The 26,506-nt window shown below is 46.0% G+C and overlaps 2 protein-coding genes, 1 long non-coding RNA gene and 1 other non-coding gene across 9 annotated transcripts in view; 2 read left to right on the top strand and 2 right to left on the bottom strand.

Moving 5' to 3' along the window:
* LOC125725491 (solute carrier family 41 member 1-like) overlaps window positions 1–6,455 on the top strand; it is an 18,468-nt gene extending 12,013 nt beyond the window's left edge. For all 4 annotated transcript variants that reach the window (XM_049002436.1, XM_049002439.1, XM_049002438.1 and 1 more), the window contains exons 6-10: window positions 1,163–1,307; window positions 2,184–2,263; window positions 3,711–3,845; window positions 3,985–4,133; window positions 4,889–6,455. In XM_049002436.1, coding sequence (XP_048858393.1) covers window positions 1,163–1,307; window positions 2,184–2,263; window positions 3,711–3,845; window positions 3,985–4,133; window positions 4,889–5,062 — 683 coding nt within the window. In that variant the 3' untranslated portion in view covers window positions 5,063–6,455. The remainder of the gene's footprint in view (window positions 1–1,162; window positions 1,308–2,183; window positions 2,264–3,710; window positions 3,846–3,984; window positions 4,134–4,888) is intronic.
* Window positions 1,188–3,864, bottom strand: LOC125725501 (uncharacterized). The gene is made up of 3 exons (XR_007387505.1): window positions 3,761–3,864; window positions 1,466–1,675; window positions 1,188–1,321 (listed from the first exon to the last, which is right to left on the bottom strand). It is a non-coding gene; the product is annotated as an uncharacterized LOC125725501 (long non-coding RNA).
* On the bottom strand, window positions 4,131–26,506 carry LOC125725495 (carbohydrate sulfotransferase 11-like). 3 transcript variants are annotated; one of them, XR_007387503.1, is made up of 4 exons: window positions 25,995–26,506; window positions 11,647–11,717; window positions 6,496–9,676; window positions 4,131–4,659 (listed from the first exon to the last, which is right to left on the bottom strand). XR_007387503.1 is itself a non-coding variant. In XM_049002445.1 (3 exons), exons 1-3 carry the CDS (start codon window positions 26,086–26,088, stop codon window positions 8,825–8,827), a joined length of 1,017 nt encoding a protein of 338 aa, XP_048858402.1. In that variant the 5' UTR covers window positions 26,089–26,506; the 3' UTR covers window positions 6,401–8,824. The 3 variants fall into 3 exon arrangements, 2 of the variants coding, with proteins under 2 accessions (XP_048858402.1, XP_048858403.1); XM_049002445.1 differs by lacking the exon at window positions 4,131–4,659 and having other exon boundaries at window positions 6,401–9,676; XM_049002446.1 differs by lacking the exon at window positions 4,131–4,659 and having other exon boundaries at window positions 6,401–9,676; window positions 11,647–11,714.
* On the top strand, window positions 16,114–16,187 carry trnat-agu (transfer RNA threonine (anticodon AGU)). Its single transcript has one exon. It is a non-coding gene; the product is annotated as a tRNA-Thr (tRNA).

Below are 26,506 nucleotides of genomic sequence, written 5' to 3'. Positions count from 1 at the left end.
GCACTGCTCCCCGGGTGCTAAAATAATAGCTGCCCCCCTGCTATGTAACAATGTCACATATGAATTAAATGCAGAGGACACATTTCACTGTCGTGCACTGTGTGCTGTGGTGTGTCAACAATGACAATTTATCATCTTAAACTGCTCATTTCACAATAGTGACTGGTTATGCTACTCGGTAATAATACACAATTTCAACATTTACATACATTCTTCAGTATTAACAACTCGCACAAAACTTTAAAACTTGCATTACAAATTAAATGCTAAACAGTTTTGAGTGGGGTTCCATTTTAGCGTACTGTATTGTGTCTAGGGACAGAGGTAAAATAGCTTTAAAATATTATTCGTTCAGACTATTTTTGGTTGAAATTCATCTGTTTATGAAGGAGATTAGTGATAGAGACTGCAGGTATTTCTCGACTTTACGAGCTAATTTGTTTCAAATTATTGCTCGTTAATCAAGAACTTGTAAAGCGGGAGGCATTTTCCCAACAAAAAATTATGACTTTGGTTCCAGCCATAAGGCAAGTCATAATTTTTTACAAAACCATATTATTAGAATTAACATTTGATTAAAAAATACATGCACATTTAAACAAAAAAATTCTTGGAGAAAAAGAGTTCTTTGCTAAATCTGTAACATTCACAGTCAGTTTTGGTCACTTTGATTTTCAGCAGATGGGCTGTTTTTCTTCGTGTTTCTGAGCTGGTGGAGATCCCTGAGAAACAGTACAAGAGATGAACCTGCTATATTATCACGGTCAGATTGGGTCAGGAAACGAAGTGGTACAAATCGGGCACAACTGACAAATTTGCCATAAATTTGCCAGAAAATACTCGTAAAGATATAAACTTGTAAATCGGGAACCCAGAAAGCTAGAGCTACTTGTATTGTTTTTTATTTAAAGGACTGAAATGAGATGAAATGAAATGAAATGCAATACGTACATGTACCAATAGAGGTCAGTAGAGGGTAAAGTAGGTTGAGCGTTTGTATGAGCTCTGGGTTTACTGTAAGCACAGTGGACACTGCGTGTACAAAGAGGACATGCGTGCGATAAAATAGAATATGTGCGATAAGGACAAAGTCATGTGTTGGTACAGTATGTTGACATTGATGACATGTTCTCTATCTCCCCATGTTCCGTGTTCCATCCAGAGGCATGGCTCCTGTCACCCTTGGTCTGTGGGTTCTTCCTGGTTCTGATCCCGATTTGGGTCGCCCTTGCCCGGCGCAGCCCCCAGACCCGTGAGGTTCTGAGGTCTGGGTGGCAGCCTGTCATCTTGGCCATGTCCATTAGCAGGTATCGGTCCACCACTGTGTGCCATCAAACCAAAAGGCGTCAGAACCTGCTGCAAAAGCCCTAATAGTTACGACACCATGCAGACCAAGCGATTTCAGCAAACCCAAAGAGAAAACTCTGGGAAAGGAAAACGGCATGGACTTTAGATCACATGCTACCTCTGTGACTTAGCGTACTGCTTCAGCTGTGGCCAGTGATCCCATGAGTTGTTTCAGCTAAACCAGTATGACGAGTATCTTGGTTAACCAAGCTTAGCACATCATGAGTCAGCAGGCTGGAGGAACACGCAGTGCTCCGACAGGGCTTCTCTGTTCCACATTTCCACGTTCGGGGGGCAGGATGTGGCTCCGTGGGCTAAGCCTGTGTGCCTGTAATCAGAAGGTCGTAGGTTCAAACCCAGCCTCAGCCTGTGGGTCCTTGAGTAAGGCCCTTAACCCCCAGCCCTTCACAAAAAACAACTTACTCTATGATAAAAAGAGCAAGTTGAGGAGGCATAAAGACAATTTCCCTACAGGGATCAATAAAGTATCGATTATTATTATTTTCCTGTTTCCCATACGAGTACATATTTTCCCACCTAAATGTGTCGCAGTACTCCAAGGTGATGGTCCAGCAGCATTATGGGTGCTGTAGGAGATACTGGGCTCTATGAAAGCATATCATATTGGGTCACCAACCCAGATCAATCCAATTATGTTCCAAATTTTTAGGGCCCGAGGAGAAGCCTGGTCACATATGATCGTTAGTCATTTACTGTATGGTTCCCTTCACTGATTGCGGAAGGTAGAGGGTGAGAATTGGACTAGATGACTAGTGGCCACAAAACATCATAATTCTTTCTAGCTTTGTTAGTGACACGTAGTCCTCTGTCCACAGTATTGGGGGCCTCATTCTGGACAAGACTGTCAGTGACCCCAACTTTGAGGGAATGGCTGTCTTCACGCCGGTCATCAATGGTAAGTCTGAGAATCGTCGTGCGGGATTTTACACGTTACACTCGCTTCTGAACATCCCTGAACTCCCAGACTGGTGAATGCTGGGTGTAAATGCTGATTCAGCAAACAAAGAGCTGAAAGAAACGACATAGGTACCGAACGAGAGGCTTGTTTGAACTGAGAGTGTGATCACTGCCTGGTTCCTCTGGTTTGTTACTCATCACACCAGATGCAGTTGAACCAAAACCAGCCATTTGACAGGCAGTGCGGGTGCGTGGCTGGCCAGGGGGTGCGAAATCCTCACCTCCCAAACGACTGGCCACAAAAAATGCAGGTCGCTGTCCATCTGATCTGGATGTTCCACTTTTATCTTTATTTTACCTCTGACTTTCCAGTCTTTCTCTCACCCCCCATGATCATATTTAACCATAAAGAGATTAATCACTCTAATCAGGGTCAGATGAGTATCATAATGTGAGACACCTGTATGCACTGACAATGCTACTGCAACATCAAACTCAGCTTGGTAACTGCCTAAGCCCCCCCCCCCCCCATGAGAGTGGCCTCATGTTTGACTTTCAGTATATTTCAGTATGACTTTCAATATTTCTGTGATAATAATAGTGCAGTGACTCAGGTTTTGGAATAAAAGGACCTTGCTGGAAACCAAGATTGTAAGTTCTTAGAAAACATCAGAGGGACGTCCCCAGTGTTGCTGTACGGGAATTCAAGTGATTCAAATTGTTAAGGTTCCCCTTCATTTCATTCCACCCTCACTGTCGGGATCGAGGAGAACCATCAGAGTCCCTGGCTGCTTTTAAAAAGGGATGCTGCCCCAAGCTCTGGAATGTTCCTGTTGATCATGTGCCTCTGATGATACAAGAGGGAGCGGGAAATGCTGGGATCGGCACAGAAGCTAAGCAGAAATTAATTCAGAAAGAATGGGAACCGCATTTAGTTTTTATCTTGTAACCCTCTTGAGAAAACAATAACATAATTAGCATTTATGTTAACACTTAAAAGAGTAAATGACTCTCTGGGAGGACTTTACCCTATTTTTCCTCAGAATCGCAGCATTAAATCAGAAAAAAAGCTGTTGTTTCAAAACCCAGCCGAGTGTGACCCTATAAAACCAGTTTAAACCTGTTGCTCACCCAGGGTTGGTAGGGAGCCCTTGCTAGACTCCGCTGTGATCTTTGTTTATGGATCGGAAATGAAAACACCAGATTACAGTCTGTAAAGAAAGACCTTGATAAAGACCCTGAAGCAAAACCTAATAGACCTTCTCCTGTGGTCAAACAAGATTTCACCTTGGTATGAAAAATGTCAAAGAACAGAGGAAGCCTAAAAATCAGAATTCTGGAGTATTATAAATAGTGCTTCTCCTAATTAGGGTTGATGTTTGATATCCTGCTAAAATCCTGGATGGCCGCAGACACCTGACCTTCCGTATCGGCATTCTCTCGAGGCGTGGGTGGAAATCTGGTGGCTATTCAGGCCAGTCGTATCTCCACCTACCTGCACTTCTGGAGTGTTCCGGGTGTGTTGCCCTACAAGATGGAGCAGCACTGGCCAAACCCCTACGCCGTCTTCTTCTCCTCGGGTCAGTAGCTTGCATGCACTGCTGCAAGCGCCGCACGCATATGTCCCGTTAATCACAGCTTTTCACCAGTCGTGGTCTCAGGCAGAGTTCCTTCTCCCTAATCCCCCCCCCCCCCCCCCCCCCCCCCGTGTCCCCACAGGTGTGAACTCTAAGTCCGCCCGGGTCCTGTTCTCCCTGGTTATCCCCGGTCACCTGATCTTCCTCTACACCATCCACCTGCTGCAGGGGGGACACACAGCCATCACGCTAGTGTTCATCTGCTGCTACCTGTCTGCCGCTCTCTTGCAGGTGGGCATTCTGAAACATTCCTCAGCTGTCAAACCACCCCAGTAGGATAGCTAGGAGTGGGGGGAGGGGATATGGGGAGTTGGTAAATTGTCACAAAAATATTGCATGATCATCTGTTATGAAACGCGGCACCCGGTACAATTTGCTGAAGATACAACTTCCAAATTCACTTTCAAATTATGCTCTCAGCATAGTGCCATCACTGAGATGCTCTCCTCCGAGTAGGTGAGTAGATGAATCCCAGGGCTCCCCCAGCAGCTGGCCAGTCCCCTAACCCAGCCTGAGTGGGATCCCACTGAGCTCGCTTGTCCAGATATGGGGGCAGAGATTCATTCTGACTCATCAAACATATTTCGGCCAATGAGCTGTTGGGCTTCAGTCTGTGCTATAATGAAGTTGGCTGAGGAACTCTTGTCCTTTCATACGATTCGGATCGTACTTCCGCTTAAACAAACACAGCCTTGGTCTATGCAGACTGTAAATATCCAGAGGGAGACCTTTCCCGCTGCGTCCCTATAGCGTGTTCCTGCCAACAAAAAGAAATTAAACCAATATGTCAGTGGAACTGAAGAAACCACCAGTGGCTTTTATGATTTATGTTCGTCACACCTGCTTGTGGCCTGGCGCAGTCAGCTGTGGTTCAGGACCAGCCCAGCACAGCGCTTATGGATTATTTTTCAAATGCAAGCCTCCCCCCTTTATGACTGCTTTCGGCTGAGCTGTCACTGACTCCCAAACAAATGTTTCACGCCCAGGTGGGGATGCTGCTCTACCTGGCGGAGCTGATGGTGCGGCTGATGTGGCGCCGGAGGCTTGATCCGGACAACTTCTCCATCCCGTACCTGACGGCTCTGGGCGACCTACTGGGTACCGGGCTGCTGGCCCTCTGCTTCCGCGTGGTGTCCCTGGTAGAATGGTCGGGCCTCTAAGACCCCCTATGGACCCCCACCTTCACCGCCAACACGACCCCCCTCTCCATAGCTGGATGTCCAGTTAGCCCTATAGCGCAGCTGACCTCACAGAATCCGTATTGCTGGTTTGTCGTAACGTCCCCGTCTGTCATGCAGAGGGCAGCAGAAGTTTGGCTGCTCCTCATAGACGCAGAGTTGGGTAATTGAGGAGCAGAGCGTAAAAGTCCAGACCAAGATTTTGTTTCAACCAATCAGTCGAGCATAAAGAGTCACAGTCACAGAGGACTCAGCTGGTTGGTTGAAACAAAATCCCGGTCTGGAATTTTACTCTCTGGACCTGAATTACCCACCTCTGTATATATGTGATTGTTTCTTGAAGCGGGAGGATCTTGCCTGTATATTTCGTATTAGCAGGATTCGGTAGGTTTCCGATGCTCTCCTTTCACACAGGGGACCTACTGACTTCCCTCAACACGTAGCCCCCCGCAGTCTCACCAGCACAGGACGTTTGTAAAATAGCTCTGTGGCAGTGCTGTCGTTGTTAATATAATCTGCGTAACTGTAACAATTAGAATGCGTTTGTTTTCCCTAATTATTCACGTGCTTGTGCGAATCGAAATGCATCCCGCGATGGTCTGCATGCTGTGATGGTGATTAGGTCTGTTCATTGTGACGTAACACCTCTCAGCGTGAGCCATGTCCCCATTACGGAAAATCCGGAAAGATTAATATAACATTTATAAATTTCAGATTTACAGACGTTTGTGATCCTTATCCCTGATTGTTTTTGTTCATTTTTCTGAATGAAATTGATTAAATTAATTTAACGCAAACTGTTTCACGTCGACGTTGTACAGTGACATGCGTTTTCCCTCTAAAAACAACAGGAATGTGCTTCGGAATTACTGTCAGTCTCGTAAATGTGATGGACAACCGACGTGTAGACATGAGACCAGTCTCAACGGTAGGCAGTAGCGTAGCAGCGTCCGGCGGCTGACGAATTAGCTTTCAGGCTACATGGATGCATCAGAAACCCTCGTTTTAGTTGTGACTGCAGTGTGATAGCCAGTGTGCTGAGACTGCACTGCCTCCCCGCGTTTCCCAGTGCTGCCCTGGCCTCAGATTCTCGCTCGCCGTGATCGTAATCTGTATTCAGAGCACCTGTTACGTTCTATGTTTCCTCAGCTGCCTGTAAACCCTCCCACACTGGAGACAATGTATTCCCAAATTTTACTTATCTATGCAAATTACACAGTGCTTTTATACTGCTTACTGCACCCACGCTGCCACTGTAGGACCCAGTGTGTATTTTTTGTTTTCTTTTTGTCCCGTTATGCTTTTATCAGAATTTTTAATTTGAATTTAGAAGTATGACTTTGGTTTTACTTGAAATAAAAATTCTGAAACCATCCTGAAATCTTAGTGTCTTATTCATAAAAAAAGAAACGTACCCGAGAGTCTTTGCGAGTCGTGTTCTGCTGGACATTAAGGATGTGAGACAATAATCAGAGACCTGATGAAGTTTATTCTGTTTTTCCGCCATGTGTTAACAGCACCTCTGCTGTTAAATATGCATGGTGTTATGGAGATACGTTTGTTCCTGGGGGAGGACCGATGTCTCTTGCATTGCAGCCTCGAGTCATTTGAGCGAAGTCGGACCAGACAGCTGCCACCCAAGAGTCTGTCCAGCAGACGGTGTGAGCGGGTGAGTCTTCATTGATGTCGCATAAATATTACTCCGGTGATTTTTGAAGACAAAATGAAAGTACTGGGGTGTAAATGTGAGGACTGAGGTATAACGTCGTTTGGGGTCAGAGAGGAGGGCAGGTGAGTCACACTCATGACGGTAGGAGATTCTCTTACCCGGCAAGTTGACGGGGGGTAAGTTTATTGAAAAAGTGACAAATTAACTTGTGTGCAGGACGCCAAGACGCCGCTGTGCGTGAATTCATTCGGCCAGCTGTTTCCTCAGTTGAGCGATTTACCTCCCACCCCCCCCCAGCCCCCTTTCACAGCGGCACAGCTTCTCAAACTCCACACTCCGACTGCTCTTGAGTAACCCAGGCAAACAATGGAAAGCAAACTGGAAACAGGAACTTAGGTATCAAATCAAAACAAATTCTCCCGTGTCTCAGATCAAACAACCATGTAAACCACTATGACTGTAGCCCTGGGTTATACTATGATATTAGCCCGGGACTTTGGGGTCCCCATGGCCTGGTGCTACAGTCATGTTAGTGACAAAGGCACACGCTCTATTCACAGCTCTTGGTAGTGAAATGCATCATTTTCCCACGTCAATGAAATGTTACTTGCTGCTGTAGTCTCTCATATGGGGGGAGGGGGGACTCCATGGTAAACATGCTGTCAGATTCTCAGACATTTACACCACAGATTAATGGGGGGAGGGCGGAGGAGGAAATACCATTTAAAACTAATTCAGGCTAATTCTTGGCTGAAATTAACATAAACGTGTGATCCATCTTTTCTTTGTGTTCTGTGGGATTTCAGAGGAATCAAATTCACACTCGAACCATGGTCCTTTTTTGCTTGAAGTAACGTACCTCTATACTTCTGTGAAATGTTACTTGATGCAACATTGTGGATTTTGTTTTTGTACTGGCAGAAAAGTAACCATTTAAGGAAAATCTCTCAGGAGATACAGAGCGAGACCTGGATTGGCCTGTGTGACTGCAGCGGATCTGCCATTTTACGGTGCCCTCGGAGGAGGGGAGGGGAGGCATCAGAAAGCACACAGCTGCAGTTTTTAATTCAGAGCTCTCTGGAATGCACCGGAAGGGCAGAGGCTCGCTGGAGTAACACCACGACATTTGTGCATTTTTAAAACAGGCTCCGTTTCCTTCCCTTGGGAATGATATTAATACGCTGAAGGCTGCCTGTTTTCACCCACCAACTATAGCCAGCAAAACCTGGTGAGGCGCCTCCCAAAGGCAGTAAAAAGTAAGGACACGTCTTCACGTCCATAAGGTAACCGACGTGTGGGACCCTCAAGTACTCGCCGGCAATAAATATATCGACAGTGGAGGGCGAAATATATAAATATGACAAACACCATCTCTGAACTCACTATGATGCTTAAAGAAAAGAACAGGTCCGTGTTTTTAAGGCACTGAAGAGATGAAGTTTTGGCTCCAGGTGGGACAGAGCAGCGAATATCCAAGTTCAGGATGTTGCCGTTTTGTCATTGTATTTATATTCACGTTTCCGAAATCCTCCTGAGATCCAGCAATTCATTTTTTCCTCCATCGAGGACATTATGCTTTTGCTCATATCTCTCATACTTAACATGTCACTCTATTGTTGTTCCTTAAAGAGGACAGTTAGAGTTTTATGATGACTTCACGTGTGGGGGGTGTGACCTTGCCAAATTCCTCTTCCGGTCAAATCAAAATTTTAATCACTATTTAAATGAACTCTTTTTCCATGAATCTCAGGAGAATAAACAGGGAAACTGCTGGACCGGGGAAGTCCAAACCCCACTGGAAAAAGGGGATAAATATTATAAACCACCTTCGGCTGACAGTGATCCAGGTGCTGCAATTTACATGCTAGCATACCGTCTACACACATGTGCAGGCTCTGAGTAACTGGCAACCTGCCTGCCGGGGCTCATGGGAGTTTTACAACTAAACCAATCAGATGTCTTAGTCCCCACCTCCTCTACAATCTGATTGGTTATTTCTCTAAACCAATCATTTTTCATTCTGCCCTCAGAACATTTTTGTGTAAATAATACTCCCACAAGCCCCGCTGGGGTGGCTAATGTAGTCTGAATTTCAAGTAAGCCGGAGCGGAGTAGTTGAACAGCAGGAAGTCCATTCTGTAAAGGCTGTAGAGCTTCCTCTGGTAGAGGGGGCCGATGTTGCGGAAGAAGTGGGCAGCCATGTCCTCCGAGGTCCTGGCGCTCTGGGCGGAGGCAGGGAAGTGCACCTCGTGCTCGACGCCGGCCAGCTGCAGCACGTAGCGAGAGTCCTGCTCCAACGTCTCGTACTTGCCCACCACGTCGTAGTGGATGAGGCACGGGTGGCAAAGTGAGTGAACGCGCTCCCAGTGCTCGTTCAGCGGCTCCTCCTGCTGCGTTTGTGGGTCTGCCAGGTAGCGCACAAACTCCTCGAAAGAGACGTCGTCACCTCGCTCCAGCGCCTCAGGCCGGGGATCGGCGCGATGCCGGCGGACGATCTTGGTACCGTAGCGCTTGTGGAAGGCCGTGTTATAGTTGCGCGTGAACTTGTTGCGGTAGGCAGAAACGAGGCGCTCAAAGGGCTCGCGCACGAATACGAACTTCAAGTAGCTGCGCAGCCGCTGGTTGATCTCACCGGGGCTGTACTCTGACAGCGTGCGCAGGTTGCCGGGCACATGTGCCTCGTTGGCGGGGATCTGCAGCGGGTCGCTGTAGCGGCCCCCACCTGTCAGAACCATCAGCACTCGCTTCCAGTTGGTGCAGGCAACCTTGGGCACATAGCAGTACAGCAACCCATGTTGGTCGTCCACGATCAAGTGCTTGAGGTCCTCCTGCACGAGGACGCGCCGTTTCCGGGTATAGGAGCGGCATACCTCCTCCAGCAGCTCTCGCCGGGCCTGCTGGGTCATCTGTGGGATGGACAGCTCAGGCTATCGGAAAACAGAAAAGATGAACTCATGTCAGGCAACATACTAACAAGTCTAGCAGACCGCATGGGACAACTCTACTGATTTAGTTTAGATATAATTTTCCCCAATGTGTCTTGATATCACTCCTACCTGCTTTTAATATTTATTCTGAGCTGCAGATTGATATTTCAAAATAATTCATCAGTCATCCATTCCTGCTTGTCCTATGCAAGGTTGCTTGGGTCCAGAATCCCACATGCTATGGGTACAAGGCAGGGAACAGCCCAGGATGGGGTATTTGGAACCTGGGGCATTCCAGAGAACCTGGAGGAAACCATGCGATGACACTGGGAGAACGTGCAAACTCCACCAATGCAGAGCTAAGGCAGAGGCATGAGCCCTCGCCCCAGGAGTGTGTGACGAGTGTGTGTGGGCTCCCCGTTTCAACATGATCAAGAATGAAAATGTGAATGCTGTACATATTCGTCCAGTGTTTCCATATGATGTGTCTCCTGCATTTCCGTGGTTGGGAACCATAAGTTTAGTCTGTGGTATCGTTCTGAGGACATCAATAGCTGTCCGGAACTAGGCAACAGCCTCCACAACGCTGTCATCCTGCCGTCTGCGGTTCCTTGTTTTTCATGCATCATTTGCTTAAAGAACATAAGGTCTGTAAGACGTTTAGAAACCGGCCTGTGGGCTGAGAAAGCGACTGTTCCTTCAGACTCCCAGCAGAAGGAGCCAGCAGCTGTTCCGTCACACTCCCCAGGAGACGAGGCAGTACCTCGTCCATCACAGCCCCTTCTACCTCCTCTCCCTTACACATAGTTACATGATTGTCTTTCATGTAGAGCACGATGCTGGATGAAAGTTCTCAAATCAGAAAATACCCGCAGGCGGAACAACCACTAATTTATGACTGGTATAAATTTCAAGTGAATCCTGGAAAGCAACCACAAGCGCCATCTGCCGTTTCTGGTTTTAAAACTGACTTATCTTTCCCCAGAGATTTAACACTCCAGGAATCTGCCGGATACGATACATTTCAGTCCTGTGTGGGGCTTGTGGTCTGCTGGCTGTTTATTAGTCGCTACATGGATATGACAGATGCTGCTTGTTTCTCTTATGGGAGGAGGGACTGGATGGAAAACACACTGTCAGGTTTCCATACCTTTAAACCACAGATTAATGGATGAAAAAAAAAATCACCATTCAAAACTAATTCAGATGTCTTGGCTAAAGACCATAAAAGTGTAATGCATCTTCTCTCTGTGTATAGTCAGAGCTCAGAGGAAATACACTAGTGGCCAGAATGGTTGAAACACGTCCAATTTTTAGAGACTGCAGAACTTTATTCCAGTTACTTATTCAACCTTCCAGTGTGTGACATTTTTAACATCCTTTGATTGCTTATAAACATTTTACCATCAGTATTTTAAGTGTAATGACGAAAACGCTACGCGTTTCCACAAGTTTGGCCACTGGTGTAAATTCGCACCATTGGGCCTCCCCTTTTTCTAACAGGCTCCACACAGACTCTCACGTTTTTCTGACAATATTTCAGTTGGTTTCATCCACCCACTAGAGGAACTGCGTGGAATTCATGCAGTCGCCGTATCCGAGCTGCGGCAGTCACCCTAACCGCTGGCGTCCCTGTTTTTTCTCCGCTTTATCGACCATTTCAGAGCGAAGGCGTCAGCGTTCGGAAGGGGAACGTCAATGAACCGTCTGGTAAAAGCAGCCACACTGTACAGTGCTGGACTAACTGTGCGGCTTAACCGACTAGAATGTAAATAAGTGTTATTGATTATGTACACATATTTTTACAGTTATAAACCTACTTGTGGGGGGGGGGGGGTCCATGGTTTGTATTTTTCATACTTTGTGTTGTAACCATTTGCAGTCCGTATTCAGCCTTTCCATGTTTTATGAAAAATAAGCCAAACAAGCTGTGTAGCTTATGATGAAACGCAGGTGGAGGGGGGACTTGCCTGGTCACCGTGGTATAACATCTGGAGGGGGCTTCTCCCGGACTTCCAGTGCCAGCCGGCCCACTGCTCTGCTGTGAACGAGAAGCATACATCAGACAGCTGAACCTCACCTGGCGACCTGCCCACACCTGCCCCCCCACAACACACACGCACATGTAGGGTATACCTATCCTTATGGGACCATTCACTTCTATGGGAAAAATGCTAACGCTAACTATGGCAACCTTAACCCCCACCCTGCCCTAACCATAACCATAAGTGACCAAGCAAAATACAAGAGTTTTTGCATTTTTAGTTTTTTCATAGCAGTCACAGATTTTTATAAAATAGAGTTTTTTTCCCTTATGGGGACCGGTTTCCTGGTCCCCATAAGGGAAAAAAACGGATATTTATCACGTTATGGGGACATTGTGTCCCCATAAGGATAGGTATACCCGCTCACACACACACACGCACACATCAGGCAGGCGAACCTCACCCAGTTGCCTGCCCATACCCACCCAAAACACACACACACACTCAGAGATCAGAGCCTGTTTCCATAAGTTTAAAAACATAAAGAGTCTACGTGTCTATGTGAGATATATTTTAAGTATTTATATTTATATTTAAGTATAAATGACATTGCGGGGTCCAAATGTCCCCACAATGTGATAAAAACCTATTATTTTGACATTTTGGGGACCACTTTTTTGGACCCCAAGGGGAAACTCAATTTTATAAAAAAAAAAAAAAAAAAATGTGAATGCAATCAAAAAAAGAAAAATGCATTTTGTTTGGTTACTTATTGCTAATGTTAAGCTCATTGTTAGAGCCGGGGTGTTCCCTGTAGAAATGAATGGACAGGTGTGTGTAAATGGGCTCATTTTGGTTAAACTTTGGCGATTCTACAGGAACCATAACCAAAAGGCTACATCTAAAACGAGGATGTCAATTTGGTGAACTGGAAAAAAACTAAGTCTCTATTTTTAATGTTAAATGTAACACAACACTCTCTTCCATGTATATTGAAGTTCTGTCTGTTGTCATCTATAGGTCTTAAGATTATGACTGTGATTAAAGGTATGTGGGGTAGTCTATTGTATTTAGGGCCATATTAAATATTTCAGATTTTATATTTTAATTCCAGCCGGCATATTATGTAATACTTCTAATTAACTGTTACACATTCATAGAAGTTTAAAAAAGGTTACAGTTTATTGGTAACACTTTACTTGATGAGGAACAAATAATATAGTATCATGCTTTTACTTTTGTGTAAATTAACCACAAATTAAGTTTTAGTTACATACTAATCTCATGTTAATTTGTCATTAATGAATCATTATGGAGTTGCTAAATTGCCCGTAGGTGTGCATGTGTGAGTGGCTGGTGTGTGAGTGGCTGGTGTGTGAGTGGCTGGTGTGTGAGTGGCTGGTGTGTGAGTGGCTGGTGTGTGAGTGAATGGTGTGTGAGTGGCTGGTGTGTGAGTGTGCTCTGCGATGGGCTGGCCCCCCATCCTGGGTTGTTCCCTGCCTCGTGCCCATTGCTTCCGGGATAGACTCCGAACCCCCCGCGACCCAGTAGGATAAGCGGTTTGGATGGATGGATGAATGGATGAATCATTATTTATGTTTTATCTCAAACAGTTTCTATATCCGCTAATTCTGTCAACCTTTGGAAGCTACTGAAGGAACAATTAATGAATAACGCAAGTGAAATACTGACCTCATGTTTGCTCGTCATTAATGAATTGTGACACATATTTTACCTCCAGTAGACTGTATTTGTTCATGATTTGTACTTTAGCAGTAACTGAGTTATTACTAAGTATTTGTGCCCCATCTAGTAAAGTGATACCATTTTATTAATTTAACATGTAAACACACAAACCACTATTATACTGTTAAGGCCCCCAAGATTCCACAAGAATTAAGGTCCAAACTTACTGGAAAGCACCAGTATTTCATAAAAAGGTGTCCTGATTGTGTAAATACCCACTGGAAATTCCCATTAGCCAACTGCTGTTTAAGTCTGACGTCATTTAAAAAAATTTCTTTTTTGCCAACAGAGGTGGAGCTAAGGAGTCCATTGATGGGGACGCTGCAACGGTCACATGAGAAAAGTGCCGTTTGAAAGGTCCATCACCATGAGAGAATATAGGTGGGGTACGCCAGCATGTAAAGGGGCACAGGATACTACATAAAAAGCTCCTAGAGCTCCCTGACCCCTGGAGACCACAGGGTCTGGCCTTTATCTTGGTCTAGCTGTAGGCACTGTGGTCTTTTCTCAGCCTGTCTCAAGCTGTTAGGGAGTCTGTTCAGTGTGACACCTTTCTGTGGAAGACAAGGTGCTCTGTAATAATGGTCATAGTCCTGGCGAAATCCGACGCACATGAGAAACGGAGCAGGTATAAGCAGCCGTGATGCCATCACACCACTATCTTCTGGATTCAATCAAATATTTAACCAAAAAGAAAAAAACACTACTTATCTGTAGAAATTTATTACTGCTATCCAAAAGAAATATTTGTGCCGCAGAGTCATGCTCAGGCTGGTCCTCCTACAAGCCTCTCGACTTTCCTATCATCGAGGAAAAGTTCGTGTAAACACACTGTCACAGACTCGTCCAAGTGGAGGCCCAGAGGGCAGAAAATACACGTGCTTTCTGCTGTGAAGTTCATCTTGTAAGATCAGGCCTAGCGAGAATATTCAGTTGCATTTATATGCATGAAAATGATATTTTTCCTCTTGGGTATTTGCACTGGTGCTCAGTCATCACCGACAGACACAAGTTACCAGGTGGCCCCTGAGATTCGGGGATACAGAAGTTTGAGTGTTCATTCTGCATTAAAAAGCTTCTTCACAAGTTGCCAAGGACCTAGGCAAAAGACTCCCAGTGTTACTCTTTCAGCGGTTTCACATAAATAGCTTGACTAACACCCAAGGTAGTTTTATATTTAGCTAACAAGAGCACCCTGTTAAAGCTTACCCATCTACCCAGTTAGAGTACTTAGTTAACCAGGTGGTAGCTATCCAGCTAAGCGACACGGCAACTGTCAATCAAATACCCATGTATTAATGGGTCTCTTCAGTCCCCAGGCCCTGGGAGTCCCCAGCATCCTCGGCTGACCCGCCTGGGCCTGAAACAGGACGGGCCTGGTACTTAGCCAGGCCTTAAAGACAGGAGGCTATAGCACAGCCTTGTGTTAGTCCTCCAGTCCAGTTTTCTCAACTGCGTCCCAAGCAGCTAAGAAACTAAACTCAAAAAGTTTCAGCTACAGGTTGGGCCCTCAATAAAACCATCCAGGTTGGAAATGTGAGTGTTTATAGATTATGTGAAAAATTTCTTAATTGAAATCTTTTTTGATAGCTGTATGAAAGCAAAATGAATTCTGTAGTTACAGCTAAGGATGGCAAGTAATGTATCTCTGGACTAGCAAATAGGGCAGGGGGTGGTTCCTGTTTTTTAAGGGAGGACCAGAGGGGGCGCCCTAATGGTCAGACCCAGATTTCAGGAGGAACCATGTGGATTATAGCTTAGCTGTGAAACAGCAGAGCAGTTCATCTCCCTGGCACAGCTATGAGAGGGTTCGTGGGAATCTGCCAACAGTCTATTGGGGTTTCTTAATACCCTGAATGCAAAGATTTTACTTGTGGTCTTGGCAAGAGCAGTTTTGCTAACTTGCCTGCCAAGAATTAACTTGGGACACAATGAATCATGGGATTGGTTTCATTTGGCCAGGATGCAACTGATGTATCCTTGATGGTTGGGGCAGCGCAAGAATGACACCTGAGACTTTTACCATCCTCTGTATTTCTGTTCTTAGTATTGGAACAGGTCTTCGGCGATGGAAGGTGATGTAAAACGGGTACACAAGAACACAAGTACGGTCAAGTATGAATATTGAGAAATACCCCACATGTGCTTTGTGGACTTGGAAAATATGAACGTGTACGACTGTGTGCCTCAGGACATCCTTGGCACATAAATTAAAGCCGTTTAAAGGGGAAATTGGCTTCCATTAAGGATGCATCTCCACTCGTGGTTCTCTGTTGTTGAATCACAAGGGGTCAGTCATGGCTGAAAGGAGGTTTGCCTTAAGGTGACATGCCTGTTATCTGTAGATGATGTCATGTGTCTGGCCTCATCTGACTAGCACCTCCCACACACCTGTGGGATTTGACACTGGGTGTGAAGCAGCAGGGATGTAAATCGCCTTCACAAAAGGTTTACTGTGCATTCGGAAAGTATCCGACCTGCTTTATTTATTTCAACATTCGGTTATGTAACAGCCATACTCCAATACTGATTATCAACTAAAAAGCACTTGAAGATGATCCGATCAGTGGAAATGGGATGCATCTGAAATTTAGTGTCACAGCAAAGAGTGTGAATGATAATATATTTTAGCTTTCATTTCCAATACATTCACCAAAAATTGTCCCAACACTTTTTTATTATAGTGTATTATGAACAAATGCAACAGGTGCTGTGGCTTAGTTGGTTAAAGCGTCTGCCTAGTAAACAGGAGATCCTGGGTTCGAATCCCAGAAGTGCCTTTGGTTGGCTTTGAAAGGTAGAGCCTCACTTTCTTATTTTAAAAAATATATATATTATCATATTACAGATGACTGTTTACTACAAAATGCAGAAAAAAGAAGCAGTCAGACAATCTTGGTAAGAATGAATGTGTGACTGACAGACGAATTGGTCCAGTAACTGTGGTTTTATGGGCAAAGAGGGGTCACTGGTGGCAAAGAGGGAGCTGAATCATGACGAGGGTCGCAGTTTATCAGTCTACATCGCTCTTGCCCCCCTGGTCATGAGCTGGAGGAAATGACCAAAAGTAGGAGGTCATGAGTACAATTCAGGTTCTCCACAGGGTTGCTGGACTCACTCTCTGCGATAGGATGAGGTGTTCAAAGATCTGCAGAGATCTCGAAGGCCACCATCTGGCTGGAGGCCCGGGGGCAGACCCAGGACACGCCAGCTTGGGAACATCTGGAGATCCCTCAGAATGAGCTAAAGTCTAACCGAGGTCTGGTCTAACTGGCTCTCCCTCAGCAGGAGAGGTGGTAGGAAAATGATGAGGATGATGAGTTACAGCTGATTAGAGCCATTCCTGGAAAGGCCTTTGAGTTTAGTCAGGAACCTAAGTGGAGATGAGGAACAGGACATTACCGTTCCTGAACATTACTGCACAGGGCCCAGCTCCCAACATCTGGGTTCTGAAAGCCTGAATGTGTGACCTTATCACTGTGATCCCTGGCTCTGTAGTTGTATGAATTACCACAAAAATGGAAAGGAGGATTGGCTGGTTGGTAGAAATAGACATATAGATTTAGAGACAGACAGACACAGCTCCACAAATATGGAATTGCCAGAACTCTGCAAGACCATGACACAATTATGTGAAGTAATAACCTGCAGCTTCATAGACGAGTTATCAAGGCACAAATGTGCTCTTGTTGAGAAGTGATGCGGAGTAAGGGGGTGGGAGGGTGGAGGAGGTGACCCGTAGACAGCCAGGGTGGTAGCTGCAGGGTTACGGGGTCTCGTTTCCAAATAAAGAGGCAAAGCAACGTGGTTAGATTCCTAAAAATCCAGAGAAGCATTTAAATTCCTTTGTGTAATCATCTAATTTAGATTATCGTAATTTACTTTAAAATACAATCTTAATTATTCTGGAGAAAAATAATAATGGAATTACATAGTATAGGAGCTCACAGATGCTTACCAGATGTTTTTAAAGTAAAACAATCTAATTATCATAGTTTTACCTGTATACACGCTTCACCCATTTTAATCATTGAGTTCTGTGCCTTGCCAGCAGAAGGCTTCCTCATATTTGAACCACAAGCTGCTGAGTTAAGGGTGTCAGACAGGGGAAGATGGTGGCAAAATGACTGAACTGAAACTAAGACCTTGGACTTTTCTCAGACAGGACAACAGCCCCATCTCATCCTAAAACACTTCACCAGCACGCTTTGTTAAATGGGACAGGCACTAAAAGTTTTGGGAAAATTATTTTAAGAAGAGTACTGATGGATGTAGCTGTTCTCATTCGGCACAGGATGCTGTAAGTTTTACACAAAAAGGTAGAAATTGATGGACATTTAATGAGAATGAAAATAAAAAGAAAGCCCAATATTGCTGAGGATTCTGAAGAAATGGAAATACAGTTTGAAAAAGGCAGCTGGAGCCCTGACTGTCCAACTAAACGACAACAAAGATGCAAAAGATCACCCAGAAATCCATAAGTGACGACCATAAAGAAGATTTCTGAGCTCGGTTGCTGACTCACGATTACGGCCAGGCAGGAGGAATTCGGTACCTGGGGGGATTAACAGGAAGATGCGAGGGCAGCTGTCCGTCTCTGACGTGTTTGAGAGAACACAGCTGCTCGCAACAAAAATCACCAGATTCCGAACATCGCACCAAAGCAAACGGCACACGCCGGATCTGAGAAACCTGGGGGGGGTCAGGCAATACAAAGTAAAGACCAGAAAAAATAATATATAGAGAAGGGGTAGAACTCTAGAGACCACACAGATTGTGCCGGTTCCTGTCCACTGCGTCAGATTCGAACCCATCTGCTTGTTAAGTCTGACGCAACACATGACGTAAAAACTGCTTCCAGGGTCTGACTGTCCAGACAGACAAACCACAATTGTGGAGTCAGTAACATTATTCATCATAATTCATTTCTTCGACACAGCAGTATGACACTCTGTCGGCTCCGTTATACAAAACTCGGATATGTTGCTGAAAATACATCCAATATGTTAACTCATTTGAGACGACATCATCCGAATGTGTGTACGACTGGATCAAGGCGGAAACAGCCTGTGCAAGTCTCTCCGTGGCATTTAAGCGATATCAGCTACAGATGGATGACCAAACCGAGTACTAGAGAACAGGGGATCTAACGCATCATGATTTTTATATGTATTTTTAATGTTATACATTTGTCACCATTTACAAACAAGCATCTCCTCAGTTTTGTTATAGACACCAAGACAGACGCATCGCCTTTAGTTTTCGCTTCCTAATTGTACTCGCGGTTGTAATAAATAATCTCAGGACAAATTATGTTTTTGCTGCTGCACCGAAATTGCGCCGAACGGTGAAACCAAAACCAAGTTTTGTATTGAAGCATGAATTTTGTATCCCGTTAAACCGCAATATTGGACCTGAAAAAAACTTTAAAAATAGCTAATTTACACAGTCACTTCCTCTTCTTTCTCATTGGATTGAAAGCGGTAGAAGAAATAGTTTTGTTTTTTTCTTAGATCGATGGAAACACTGAGGCAAATTGGGTTGTACATTATTATCACATTTCAATCGTCATGACTTAAGTGGATTCAGTTGCCACCAAATGGTTAAGAATAGATAATCTGCAGGATTCAAAACTCATAACTCATAGATGATGGCCAGCTGATGAGGTACATTTCATGATGTAGCTGCAATACACACAGCTTGTACACAGGATCAAGAGGCAGTTCAGTACTGGTGTATCTAGAACCTCAGAAACAGGCCTGGAATTTTCACACATCAACAATAATGATAAAACCATTATTTTCCATTTGCACAAGTATGTATGAATACAGGTATACTGAGATTCTTCTCTTTGCCTGCCCCACCGTGCTTTCCATAGCTTGGGGGGTCCTACTGTAGAAACCGCCAGCATGACTGCTCATGGGCCCACAGACATGACTGTTCTGCTGAGGGAGGGGCTCAAGCCAGCGATTTTCCAGTCTCAGGTACAGAGACACCGCCCCCTACTGCAAGGTCCAGAGATTATAAAGAATGGCGCAATAAACAAAACACCCAGTCAGGGGAGGCAGGGGAAAATGGGCAGATTTCCTAAAGCTAACAGGAAGACCACAAGAGCAGAAGTAACAGCTTAGTACAGCATTGGTGTACAGAAAGATTTCTTAGAAAGCGCAACTCATGAACCCACCACTGAAATTGTACAAGAGAAAATGTCTGTACCAACTAGGTTTACCCAACAAAGTGGCCAGTGAATGTAAATTTAGCGATACAGTCCAAATAGTGAGCCCAGTTCAGAGCCAAGAACTTAATGGGTTTCACAATATTACAATACTGAAGAATAACAGAACCACAGTCACCCTCCAGCCCTGATTAATGATGGCAGATACCAGGAAAAGTTAAGATTAAAGAATAAATCCAAATATAAAACAGATCCTGGGTCTGTGTCAAGAAGCTGGACTTGTCGGATTTAAGGTAATTGAGAGAGATATTAGGTGGTACCTTGGGCGGAGCTTAATTTGGCTGCGCTTCTGACGCCTTATTCTGATTGGTGGAGGGGTTGTGTCCATATTAGTGATGGGAGTTGCGGCTCTTATGGCTCGGCTCCCTTAAGCCACGATCCCCACACAACGCTATCTTTTATTAAAAACAGCTGAGGCAAGTAGTTTTCTGAATTTTAAATTGTGCATAAAATAACGTAAACGTGTGTAAATTATACTTGTCATAATACATGTAATGTATTTTTAGTCTATTAAAGTTTAACCGCAACCCTTAACTCCCAAACCAAATGGTCCCCTATCGGCAACACGTGGCATAACCATGTATGATACCATATATGGACATAAACCCTCCACCAATCAGACTAAGGGATACGCCCCCGCGCTTGACGTCAGAAATTAAGCTCCGCCCAATGCACCACCTAATATCTCTGTCGAGGCTAAATTTAAGCCCATTTAAATTGGAATATCTCAACAAGTAATCCAGCAAATCTCGACTCTGGATATAGGCGCCCTGCCTCATGAAATTATACCTTTTAATCTGTATTGCATCCTTCCTAACAATGACATAAAGTAGGAAAACACATGGGAGTGACAGCAAAGCATCACATTAGCCTGCAAGCTGAACGCTGGGTACAGAAATAAAAGCAGGAGGTGCTGGCTGTCTTGAGCGGCACTCTGTAAACACACAGGCTGTGTTAAGGGCTATTCACGGCAAGAGTGCTTTCTCAGCACCTCCGCTTAGAACAGACCGGTAGCTGTTCCCCATGGGGGGGCAGCCAGGCATTGCTCGGGTGGGGGGGGGGTATTTATAACTGCCTTGGTGCACTGAGACTCACAAAAGCCTCAGACATTTAAGCTTTTTTTGTGGGGGGGGGGGTTTATCAATTAGCATCTGACACAAGCTATTTCAGAGCCAAGATTAACAGCCAAAAACAAAACACATCAGCACTCCCCCCCCTGTGAGCCCCCCAGTGGGGGATTTTAAAAAATAAATGGGTAGCTTTCCAGACCGTGAAAATATTGGCTAAGGAATCCCTGGCACTGCAGCAGGACCTGAACTCTGGTACCGATTCAGACTGACCCTCCCCACTCCCACCGGGGGGGAGCCTATGTGCAGGCAAAGAAGGAATCCCTGCACAAGGTCCCCACCAGGGCAGTGGGAGGGAAGAGCTAACATTTCTGTATCCTTGGCCTTTCAATCCTAGTTGACTGGATGATTATTCGCTAATGCTCCGAGAACCAAAGAGATCGCAGTTCCCCGTCTTTAAACGACATACAATTTGGCGTGTGCAGCGAATCGCGGCGGCTTTTGTACAATACCTCAGCGAATCATTTTCGTGCTTCAAACGTATGTGCGTGCGGCTGCACTGAGGCGGGAGAGGAATTCCTCCACGCCTCGGTGAGACTTGGCAGCTTCTTGCCGAACAGTGTCATGCCAGCAGGGCCGTGCGACAAAGGAGGGAGACGCGGAGTGGGGGAGGGGGTACGGTCACTGTGGGGAATTAATTCTCATCTTTTATACCTCTCTCATTTAAGCCAGTACACTACTTGGGTTATCGGGTTGCACAAAGCCAGTGAATCTTTTCCTGTCTCTTTTGGACAAGTATGAAGGTCTTTGGCCGTTCTAGTTAAGCTGTGGTCAGACTTTGGAAAAATGACCGTAACAACACGCTTTATCAATGAGGAGAAAACGTGATTACTGGTAGAGTGCGGGGTTTATCCAGGCAACACACACACACGTTCATATTCATATCTGTGGGGACTCCATTTCTATGGGAAACCCCTAATCCTAACATTAACAACCCTAATTCTTACCCAGCCTGAACCCAGGACAGGTGGTCCCCACAATGTCAAAAATAACATGTTTTTATCACATTGTGGGGACATTTGGTCCCCACAATGTAATATATACGTGACTCACACACACCACATACACGTGTTCATGCATTCTCACAGCAGCGGTTTCTATCTGAATGCCATGGCTGCTCCACCGGCCCCAAACGCCCGGGAAATGGATGGTGCACTAAGCACAGGATTCGCTTCCATTGCTGCCACGAGTACTGCTAGATAAGGGCACACCAGGGGCACCTCAGGCGGCTTGGCGCCCCCTGGAGGAACTCGCTCAAGCTCCGGCCCAGCGATCCTGTTTGCTTGGACGCCCTCAACTGCACATTCCACTGCGAAGCAAAGATGTCAAAAAAATATCAGAACAGCAGAACGTTAGAAAATATTATCACAATACCGCATACTGTGGTAAAATGTCGGGACAGAATGACTGTCTGAGACATGAAATACTGCGCAAGCCTAAATCACAGCCCCCCCAACATTAATGCATCGTGTCACCTTGCATTCTGAGATTCCCTTGACTTACATGCCATCGTAACATAAGCAACGACATCTTCACCCCCCCCCCCCATCATCCATTGTTGTGCAGCAATGGGGGCCCAGAGCCAACAACGCCCCGGGTTCTTTCCAGGAGCCAGTCGCCACAGTCCAACTGCCTCAGAACGCAAGTTTAAGAAATATTCAGTCCATTAAGGGGCCCTGTAGCCTCAGAGCTCCAAGGATGGGGGTTTAACTCCCACCCCCAGCTCTGAATGTCTGGACTTTTCATGCTTTCCACATGTTTGTACAGAGGTCCCACTGCAGCCCTAGAAGGTAAACTGATGTCTACCCATAGTCCTCTTCTCTCCAGGTCCCTATCGATTCTCTATCAGATAACAGGTTAGAGGACGGATGGTTTAATCATCCTTCATAAATCCTTCTAACCATTAATATAACTTACAAGTATACAAATATCTCAATGGGTCCAAATTTCTCAGATCATCTCAGCCAGCCTGAGGATTATTCCATACCGCTGACCCCCCAAAACCATAAATGATACCGATCTCCTCACACAGATGTCCATCCCAGCCTGTCTCACTAATGGTCGTTAGGCACGAGCACAGCCCCCCCCAGAAAGAAATTCATGTTTTAATCTCCGTCACCTGCCCTGAATCACTTATTAAACCCTAACTCCGCTCTCTGGGCCATGCATAACCCCACCTGGAAGCCCTTTACCCCCCAGTCACTCCTAATTAAAAGAAGGTACATCCATTCTCATGACACTTTATAAATTTGGTTTCAGTGTAAAACACAGCAGGAAGGGCCTGATGACCAGAGAGCGGAGTGACTCCTGCAGTCTGTGTGTGTGTGTGTGTGTGTGTGTGTGTGTGTGTGTCTGTGCATGTTTGAAGACTTGCGGCAGTAATAGCGTCTAACTTTCAGTCCCAGAGAGGGGCTACAGCAGCGTGTCTGTGGGGGATGGGATGGGGCTCACAGCCCAGCTCCGGGAGGCCCTGTGTTTACACACTCAGAGCGGCGACATGTGCCAATCAGGCCGTCACCAGTCTCCAAAAGCCAGCAGGAGACCGGCTCACCTTCAAGCGTAACACCTCACCCCCTCTCCCCCACCCTGGGAGGCCCCAATAGGAGGAACTGTGGTGTCAGTTTGCAGACCTTCTGTGGTCCAAAGCAAGAGAGGAATTGGATTTTGTTACCAAAAACAGGGACTGAAACAATCCTACTTTGCAGAGGGAAACAAATTCCACTAAAAGTTCATCAAGAGCCACGAAGGAGCATCAGTGTCATGGTGATGAAGAAGCAGTTATGACAGCCACTGGGAGCAGTGTGTGCGTGAGCAGGCTGAACACTGTGCTTCTGATTGGAAGGTCGTTGGTTCAAATCCCACAATAGGAAGAGAGATTTCACCGTTGCAAGGCCCTTAGTCCCTGAAGCAACTTGGGGGGGGGAAGGTTGTCTGACTTATCTGAATTTGGGGGTGCCAAATTCCTCCAGCCATACAGGGATGGACACGATACGTCCAAAGCTGCCTGCTTTTCTTTTATCCACTCTGCATGTCCAACTATATTTCAGAGGCGCGGGGCGTGCAAAGCTGTTAGTATGGTTGGGGGGGGGGGGTTGGAAAACAGCTCCATACAGAATGACACAAGGCCACAAAAAGGAAAAGAAATAAATCTGCAACGGGGGCGTTTCCAATGGCGGGATGAAAGCTGAGGGGGGCCCCGGCGGACATGGAGAATGCACAGGACTTCAGGAGGGGAAGAGCCTCACAACATAATGCAAGCATAACATTCCACAGGCAGTTTTACACAATGCACACTCTCATACCTCCCCCCCATCACGAAGCCTCTCCTGCTGCTATGCTGAGGCACATTCTCCAAACACTGGTCATCCTTCAAACCACAGAGAGTATTTCTGCTAACTGGACTGGAGATGAATGTGGCTATTTTAGCACGATGACCACAGAAACGCCAATCACTCCATACCCTCATGCCTGAAATAATGAAAGCAGCATTATAATATATCATTATCTTAGACTTCGGCAAGTTTCCTGGCCTGCAGATACATTTCTTGACTAGGTGGATGAAACCAGTTAGGTCTGCAAAGATGCTGAATATTATGGAGTAATGCAAGGGGAACAGAATGGGACCCCCCCCCCAATGTAAGCCTGGTTAAGTCAGCAGAGGCAATGACCTCATTTAACAGAGATGGACGTCAAGCACACAAGTCAGATCCAAGATTTAATTCCAACAGTGAAGATCAAAAAATTTGCTGCAGCAGCAAACGAGACCAGCCAGATCTGTGCCGTTCGGCCCAAAAGCAGAGTTCAGAGCATAAGAGTGGGAGTGTTTAGACAAACCAGCCATTTCCTGAACTATATTACAGTTTATGCGACTCAGATGTGCCGTAAGCGGCAAAGTGTCCACAGAGGGGAACGAAAACAGCATAGGTTACAGCTCAGTAAATATTCAGACAAATAAATCCGCGGGGCTGGATCATGGATGGATGAAGACATGGATGAATGGAATGAAGAATGATACATCACTAACAGGTTACTGAAATATAGCTTATAAAAACTAATTAACCATTTCCACAGAGCCCCAAGAAAGGTAGGACAGTCCATCTCCTTTGGAGTTACAGTAAGAAGGTCTGACTTAAACCAGGACACCATCACTGCGTATCAAGTTCTGCCAAGTTTCTGTGCTGAAGCTCAAATGTCAAATGATGGTAAGACTAAACGCAACTAAATGGAATAAAATCAGAACAGCTATACATCTTAAACTGCTCACAAGGACTAACTGCTGAAATGCGCTACAGGATCCCAGTGAAGGGTGCGCCCACCCGAGCAGCATCATATTAATTAACACAATTATTATATTTACCGTTTTTACTTTGAACCAGAAAACCCCAAAGCCACATGAATAACAGAGCGGGGAGTTTGATTTGAAGTTTGTGGAATCTACCAGAGATTGCACAGGCCATGCAATGTAAGGGGGGGGGGGGGGGGGGGGGGGGGGGGGGGGGTGCAGGACGCCAGACATACAGGAAGCTCGGGGTTTCCCGTCCTTCGGTGCCACGTCTGAAACCGCACAGCCTGGGGACGTGAGACTGGCAAGAACGATTAAAATTACAGCGGACACACACCCACACACAGACACGCACAAGCTTCATCAGTAAAACTGCGTTAATATAGTGGATGAATAGCTTTTATAAAACTCTGTAGAGTACAAGATGCCCAGCGCAATATCTGAAGTGTGCGGGAGGATGTGAATGCTGAATTCATCTGGAATGCCCCCCCCCCCCCAAATAAATAAATAAACAAACAAAAATCCAGCAGATCATTCATAAACGTAATTACATGCTGCAGATAAGTACAGCAACGACGAAGAGCAAAAATTCAGTTAGTGTATGTTGTATTTAACTGAAACATCCTTGCAGACTGGAAAGCTTTTCAGAAACTGGAGATGATGGAATTATTGTCGAAGCCCCCCGGACGCCGTTCACGTTACAGCGCAGCGCTACAGAGATTAACGGAGCTGACCGGAGACTCTCCGTTTGCTCCAATGCAGCACCTCATACCTGGCAAAAAGCCACCCACTTTCACAAAAGTACCTTTATGATCAAGGACTTCGCCAACCCCCCCCCCCTATCACTGTCATTAATAACGAGGCGGCGGTAAATAAAGCTGCTCAGTGTTTCGGACAAAACCAGCAAACAGCGAGGCAAAGGCGCACCGTACTCCCCGATTACCTGATTTCAAGTTGATCTGGAAGTAGAAGATCACGATGATAAAGGAGCCCAGGCATCCCCCCAGAACCAGCCGGTAAAGCTGGGGGTTTCTCATTCCGACGCCCAGAAACGGCCGAGGTGACCCGAACCGAACCGAACCCCCTGTCCGGCAGCGGCTCGTACGAAGCGACGCTCGTCCTACGCGGCGTTGGCGCCCGACTGCGCAGGCGAGGCGGCGGGGAGCCGCATGTCCGCCCTGGAACTTCGTTGGGCTGCTCGAGGAAATCGCTCCTTTAGATGTAAAACTCCATGGATAAGTCCACCTCCTTGCAAGGCGCACAAAGGAAACGCGGGGTGCACCTTAGTCAGGGCGCCAGCAGAGCCCCAGGGGCTGGTCCGCCGCCCCGCTGATGCCCCCGCAGGATCAGAGCTCTTTCGGGTTGCTGGGCAGTTGCCGGGCGGCTACGTGGTGCAGTGGCGGCGCGGCCGGCTGCCCCATCAAAGGGCTGCTTACGCGATGGCTGCCCCCCTAC

The sequence above is a fragment of the Brienomyrus brachyistius genome, unplaced genomic scaffold (assembly GCF_023856365.1).
Source record: "Brienomyrus brachyistius isolate T26 unplaced genomic scaffold, BBRACH_0.4 scaffold68, whole genome shotgun sequence".
Taxonomy (NCBI): domain Eukaryota; kingdom Metazoa; phylum Chordata; class Actinopteri; order Osteoglossiformes; family Mormyridae; genus Brienomyrus; species Brienomyrus brachyistius.
The sequence above is the reverse complement of the archived record's forward strand: the minus strand, read 5'-3'. Positions and strand labels throughout refer to the sequence as shown.

Excerpts from the sequence above, each read along its gene's own strand:
- LOC125725495 (XM_049002445.1), bottom strand. The coding sequence starts at position 26,088 with ATGAGAAACCCCCAGCTTTACCGGCTGGTTCTGGGGGGATGCCTGGGC. Across the intron at positions 11,718-25,994 it reads CCAGATCAACTTGAAATCAG|CAGAGCAGTGGGCCGGCTGG; the intron begins GTAATCGGGGAG and ends TCTCGTTCACAG. Across the intron at positions 9,677-11,646 it reads TGTTATACCACGGTGACCAG|CCTGAGCTGTCCATCCCACA; the intron begins GCAAGTCCCCCC and ends GTTTTCCGATAG.